General features: G+C 41.5%; 1 protein-coding gene across 1 annotated transcript in view; it reads left to right on the forward strand.

Annotated features, from left to right (window-relative positions):
- The window catches only part of LOC310777248 (ephrin type-A receptor 4-like), an 88,927-nt gene extending 86,000 nt beyond the window's left edge, over positions 1-2,927 (forward strand). The window contains 2 exon segments of the mRNA XM_083637552.1: positions 444-632; positions 1,767-2,927. Of these exon segments, the coding sequence (XP_083493678.1) occupies positions 444-632; positions 1,767-1,881 (304 nt within the window). The 3' untranslated portion in view covers positions 1,882-2,927.
- Positions 2,928-7,500: the final 4,573 nt, after the last annotated feature.

Here is a 7,500-nt window from a genome sequence, read left to right on the forward strand (position 1 = left end):
AGCGGACAATGACTTTTTACTGTCTATTAAACTGTACGGGCTGATGGACACATCATGGTTTTAGGCTAGAAAATAAGAAGCATGAGCTCAACTTTCTATTGCATTGCAAGCTGGATGCACTGAAGCATGGCAACATCCCAGCAGGTACACTGAAACCAGATTTTTTTCTCTCTTTTTTTTTACATCATTTCAATTTGGACCTACATGGCATAAACATCAGATTGTGACAATTTTGTACTTTTTTTGAGTGAACGTTTAAATGCATGCTGGGATTCCAGGTGTATAACTGATAATCAATCCAACAGTGGAATAATTAGTTTCCATTACTACATCAACAAACAATATACAAATAGATCGAGATTTCTTTTTTTTCTAGGGTTGAACAGACCCTGTGTGTCATTATTCTGATGATACTAACACATATTATATTCCTCTCTCTCCAGGCCCAAAACCGCCCTGCTGGATCCAGCCAGCCCGGAGGCGAGCTCGGCCGCAGGCTCAGCGGCCGCGGGCTCGGCGGCCGCGGGCTCTGTGGAGGACTGGCTCGCGGCCATCGGCATGGAGAGATACAGAGACAACTTCACCGCCGCCGGCTACACCACGCCCGACGCTGTGCTCCACATGACACAGGAGTGAGTACAGCCAGGACACAGGCAGGGGACAGACAGACAGAGGGACATATGAGTCAACACTGCAAACAAGTCTTTTAGTCTCATATTCACACCTTAAAGGCTGCTTTCTCTTCCAAACGAGGGACACATTTATCTTGTGAATTTGACCAGAATCAAGGCAGAAAAAGGCAGATCACTTCACAAGTATCAAGAAAATTGATACTTCAATCAAGCAATTTCCTAATATACCTTAAGGGAAATTAACTCATCCTATTTGACAGATCTGTTTTTTTCACCTGTTTAAATACATAAATAAATAAATAAATAGATAGATATAAATATAGATAGATAGATAGATAGATAGATAGATAGATAGATAGATAGATAGATAAATAGATTGATTGATTTATATTTTAATTGCTCAATACTGTACTATTTTACTTGTTAAAATGGATTTTTGTGGCAGTGAAGGAGGGGGAAAGATAATGTACATTTATATTCAGCTGTGCCTGGCAAGTATCCACACGCCTTACTTCAGGATATTTTTAGTCTCACTGCACTGGCAGAAAATGTTGCAGATTTCTATAAATTCCCCTCGTCCCTCTCGGGACTTTTTTCAAGAAATAATAGGAATTATAATTGTAAACTTTTTGAAGACACTGAAGGCTTTTTTTGTTGACTTTTTGAAGCAAATGTTTTGAAATAATTTAAATCACACACACACAAAAAAGTTAAACTCATTGACTTTTTGAAGCAAAATGTCTTGAAACAAGTTGAATCAAAAACAAGTTGAACTCATGCAGATGTAGTGGATCAAGATCAATTGACTAAAAAACCCTTGGCAATCTTGTCATTTTTTGCAGTGTATTACATGTGTTAAATATCTCTTCCATATTTCTCTACTTATCTGCCTCCATCTCATGGCTGTAATATTTTTTATTTCTAAGCTATTAAGATTCATAGGATTAGGATTGCTGTGTTGGCAGGTTGTATTCCTGCTGCAGCAGTTAAAGCGTCAGGCCGCTTTTCCACTGAAGGCTGTAAAAGCCATCATGAGGATCAGGCCGGTGTCACTCAGCTGGCTGCGTGTGTTGTTGTTATCCCGGCTCCTAAATGGCTGCTCCCCCCCCCCCACCCCTCTCCTTGTCTTTCCAGGGACATGGCTCGCATCGGCATCTCCTCGGCGGCACACCAGAACAAGATCCTGACCAGCGTCCAGGGAATGCTGTCCCAAATGCAACAGATGCAAGGCAGAATGGTTCCCGTCTGACAGATATTAAAAACAAAGGAAAAAACGGGAGGGGGAAATTAAAGGAAGCGATGCAACTTCATTTCGTATGAAAAATAAAGAAATAAATATCAAAAAAGATGAAATATTAAAAAAAAAAGAGACAAATAAACTATGAAGAAGTAGTTGACCTCATCCATGCACTTTAAATTGGATCTAAAAGAAAAAGAAGAAGACGACGGCGAAGAAGAAGAAGAAGAAGAAAAAAGTGGTGAAAATGGCACTTTTTTTTTTTTAATCAAACCTTTACCATGCCCTTTATTTGTTGTTGTTGTTGTTGTTGTGGGGACGTTGAGGGTGAACCGGACGGACGGATGTTAAATTGCTTCCGAGAGGCCAATCAGGAGTGCCTTCAACGGTCTGGAAGGACAAGCGAGGGGAGGTGGGGAGCCGTTACCTCTCCTCCTCCTCTGGGGACAGATTGTTGTTTCTGGAACCTTCTTCCTGGATTAATACGCGGAGCAGACTTTTTTCATTTCCTGTGACTGTGTTTATTGTATATGAATTGTTTCTGTGGGACTCGTGTGCCGTGAATTAAAAATTTCGTGTCTCTCTCTCTCGCTCTCTCTCTCTCTCGGCCGGATCTGTTTGCCATCCGACGGACAAACACGGAGGATCCCGGGCCATCAGAAATAAACAGTGAATTTTCTGAGAGGTTGAGGGTTGGATTCCCGAGGCGCGGGACGCGGCCGTGCGGCGAGGGCTTATTTTGAGGAGGTTCTTGTGTTTTCGCTCGGTTCTGGCCTTGTTTTCGTCCCGGGACGGTGTGTTTTGTTGCCCTCAGGACGTTGCCAAGAATGTCTTTGATCTTTCCTGAGGAGCGTTCCGAGCCCCGCCCCCTTCCTCCTCCACAAAATGCCCTCCGGCACCCTAACATTCGATTTGGATTCTTCCATTCATCTTCCCATCTGAATCAAAAGCCTGCCCACCCCCCCTTTTCCTCTTTGTAGGAGCTACCAACTGTTCCTCGCCACTTTTGATGGACAGCTGTTTGGACCAGTTGAATTGGCCTTCTTCAACGGACACAACAAGAGCGTATTGGGAGGATTTACTGGGTCAAAAGGATGCAACAAAGGCAATAATGGATTATGTAATAAGTCTGCATCATCTACATCGGCATCGCCTGGAAAACATACAAGAGTATACCTGCAGGATATTACTCAAACCTTCATGAAGGTAAGAATCCATTACTCTGTGTGTGTGTGTGTGTGTGTGTGTGTGTGTGTGTGTGTGTGTGTGTGTGTGTGTGTGTGCCTTGACTAAGCAAGCAAAAGCCCTGTTAAGACAAAACAAATAAAGTGATTAGATTATTGTTGTTGGCTTACAGTATCTCATTATAAGAGAGCGATGTAATCCTCTCACATATGAAGTCATACCTTCCTTTATTATTGCAGTGTGAGTTTCTATATTAGGTATGGCTCGTGGAGCCAAGTGCCTATAAGACTGATTAGTTAGACCAGTGGTTCTCAACGTGGGGTACGGGGAGCATCGACGGTCCTTGAGACGTTTCCAGTGGGTCCCCAGAAAATGAAGGCATTTTTAAACATCATTATTTTTTTAAGTTTTACTAAGTAGTTAACACAATTAGAGAATGTAGAAGGATGACTATTTTGATCATAGTTTCACTGTTATGTCTCTAGGCGGCCTACTATACAACCTAGTAATGTACTATACAAAATAGGCATGTCACTGTTATGTCTCTAGGCTGCCTACTATACAAAATAGTCATGGGATTCTGTTATGTCTCTAGGCTGCCTATTATACAAAATAGTCATGGAATTCTGTTACGTCTCTAGATTGCCCACTATACAAAATAGTCAATGCATTCTGTTATGTCTCTAGGATGCCTACTATACAAAATAGTCATGGAATTATGGTATGTCTCTAGATTGCCTACTATACAAAATAGTCATGGACTTCTGTTATGTCTCTAGGCTGCCTATACAAAATGGTAATGGAATTATGTTATGTCTCTAGATTTCCTACTATACAAATTAGTCTGGACTTCTGTTATGTCTCTAGGCTGCCTATACAAAATAGTCATGGAATTATGTTATGTCTCTAGATTTCCTACTATACAAATTAGTCATGGACTTCTGTTATGTCTCTAGGCAGCCTACTATACAAAATAGTCATGGAATTATGTTATGTCTGTAGGCTGCCTACTATACAAAATAGTCATGGAATTCTGTTACGTCTCTAGATTGCCCACTATACAAAATAGTCATGGCATTCTGTTATGTCTCTAGGATGACTACTATACAAAATAGTCATGGAATTATGGTATGTCTCTAGATTGCCTACTATACAAAATAGTCATGGACTTCTGTTATGTCTCTAGGCTGCCTATACCAAATAGTCATGGAATTATGTTATGTCTCTAGATTTCCTACTATACAAATTAGTCATGGACTTCTGTTATGTCTCTAGGCTGCCTATACAAAATAGTCATGGAATTATGTTATGTCTCTAGATTTCCTACTATACAAATTAGTCATGGACTTCTGTTATGTCTCTAGGCTGCCTATACAAAATAGTCATGGAATTATGTTATGTCTCTAGGCTGCATATTATACAAAATAGTCATGGAATTCTGTTATGTCTCTAGGCTGCCTACTATACAAAATAGTCATGGAATTCTGTTACGTCTCTAGATTGCCCACTATACAAAATAGTCAATGCATTCTGTTATGTCTCTAGGATGCCTACTATACAAAATAGTCATGGAATTATGGTACAGTATGTCTCTAGATTGCCTACTATACAAAATAGTCATGGACTTATGTTATGTCTCTAGGCTGCCTATACAAAATGGTCATGGAATTATGTTATGTCTCTAGATTTCCTACTATACAAATTAGTCATGGACTTCTGTTATGTCTCTAGGCTGCCTATACAAAATAGTCATGGAATTATGTTATGTCTCTAGATTTCCTACTATACAAATTAGTCATGGACTTCTGTTATGTCTCTAAGCAGCCTACTATACAAAATAGTCATGGAATTATGTTATGTCTCTAGGCTGCCTACTATACAAAATAGTCATGGAATTCTGTTACGTCTCTAGATTGCCCACTATACAAAATAGTCATGGCATTCTGTTATGTCTCTAGGATGCCTACTATACAAAATAGTCATGGAATTATGGTATGTCTCTAGATTGCCTACTATACAAAATAGTCATGGACTTCTGTTATGTCTCTAGGCTGCCTATACCAAATAGTCATGGAATTATGTTGTCTCTATATTTCCTACTATACAAATTAGTCATGGACTTATGTTATGTCTCTAGGCAGCCTACTATACAAAATAGTCATGGAATTATGTTATGTCTCTAGGCTGCCTACTATACAAAATAGTCATGGGATTCTGTTATGTCTCTAGATTGCCCATTATACAAAATAGTCATGGCATTCTGTTATGTCTCTAGGATGCCTACTATACAAAATAGTCATGGAATAATGGTATGTCTCTAGATTGCCTACTATACAAAATAGTCATGGACTTCTGTTATGTCTCTAGGCTGCCTATACAAAATAGTCATGGAATTATGTTATGTCTCTAGATTTCCTACTATACAAATTAGTCATGGACTTCTGTTATGTCTCTAGGCTGCCTATACAAAATAGTCATGGAATTATGTTATGTCTCTAGGCTGCCTATTATACAAAATAGTCATGGAATTCTGTTATGTCTCTAGGCAGCCTATTATACAAAATAGTCATGGAATTATGTTATGTCTCTAGGCTGCCTACTATACAAAATAGTCATGGAATTCTCTACAAAATCATATTCAACAATAAAAAATATGACCAGATTTAATAATAATAATAATAATAATAGCTTAGATTTATATAGCGCCTTTCAAGGAACCCAAGGCGCTTCACAGAGCACAAAAAGAAGATGAACACACATAGATGACAACAGAGAACAACAAAGAACAGAAAAGACTAGTTGTGGAAGGCTGTGTTGAACAGGTGAGTTTTGAGTTGGGTTTTGAAGGTAGCCAGTGATGCGGCATTGCGGATTTCGGCTGGGAGAGAGTTCCAAAGGGTGGGGGCAGCCACGCTGAAGGCTCTGGCCCCAAAGGTCCGCAGGCGGGAGTGGGGGATGGAGAGGAGACCCGAGTTGGAGGACCTCAGGTTTCGGGACGGGGTGTAGGGTTGCAGGAGGTCAGACAGGTACTGGGGGGCGAGGGCGTGGAGGGATTTGTAGGTGAGGAGATGGATTTTGTACAGGATACGGGACTTGACCGGGAGCCAGTGGAGGTGGATGAGGGTGGGAGTGATGTGCTGCCAGGGTTTGGTGCGGGTCAGAACCCTGGCAGCTGAGTTTTGTACATATTGGAGCCTGTCCAGGGTTTTGTTGGGAACCCCGAACAGGACTCCGTTACAGTAGTCCAGGCGGGAGGTGATGAAGGCGTGTATGAGGGTTTCAGCAACGGAATCAGAGAGTGATGGGTCCCGAGAGAGCAAATCTCATCAAATAGATCTAATCCGCTTACTAAATTGGAGGTCCTCAATATGAAAAAGGTTGAGGATCACAGTTACAGTAGACCTCTCCCTCTCTCTTTCTCTCTCTTTCTCTCTCTCTCTCTCTCTCTCTCTCTCTCTCACCCTCTCTCTCTCTCTCTCTCTCTCTCTCTGTGCTGAGTGTTGTATCACTGGGCTCTCGGCACCAGAGACTGTGTTAATTAACAAGCGGGTCGCACCACCTCGAGGCATGCGAGAGCCGATCAATAGCCGCTGGTCTGTGATCAGTCAGCGGGCCCGACGCCGCTGGCATGTTAATGAGAGGGATTAATCAGAGGACAGACTCCCAGTCAGCCAAACAGACCCCACCCCCGCCCCCCACCAGTGTGAAGCACAAACACGTTGTGGGAATTAGGAGCACTGCTTTCTCCCGAGCCGACAAAGCGATATTGATGTCATCATCGCACGGAGCCTGCGGGACACACCGCAGGAAAAAACACACCCAGTACATCAAGCACCTGAGGTAGACCTCTCTCACCATTAAGATACACTTCCTTTCCCTCCTGTTGGTGAATCCCTGCACTCATTTTCATTCCTTTATGCACAGATTCTCATAATTTATGCAGACAAATTAACAGATGCCCTCACATATAATAAAGCGTACTAGATTTAGCTTGCCCGGCAAGTTCCAAACTGGTCTCACCCACTTAGCATAATGGGTTGAATTTAGCTGACTGATTGATTTGAATAGAGATAGGTATTTGAATCAGGCATTAGATCAGGTGTAATGATAGAAATGCATGAATCAAGTTTTAATCGGGGTAAAAGCCCTCAGGGAATGAGTTTAGTAGTGCGATGCAAAGCCCTGGTTGTTAGTAAGAAACAACTGACAAGGAAATTGAACGCTAATGGCTATAATTCATCAATATGCCAACTTGAGGGATGTTGTTGTAGACTTTATGTTGTAGACTTTATGAAGGAAATGTTTCGCTCGACAACACCAGGTGTGGGGAAACTAGTCTGGTTGTGCTGGCTCGTACGTGGCTCCATCTATGAACATAGCATGTTTTATATCTGTTGCACATTTCTTATGCAACTCAAGGCATGTTTTCTATATCATGCACATACA

The sequence above is a fragment of the Poromitra crassiceps genome (genome assembly GCF_964638095.1).
Source record: "Poromitra crassiceps genome assembly, chromosome: 5".
Classification (NCBI taxonomy): domain Eukaryota; kingdom Metazoa; phylum Chordata; class Actinopteri; order Beryciformes; family Melamphaidae; genus Poromitra; species Poromitra crassiceps.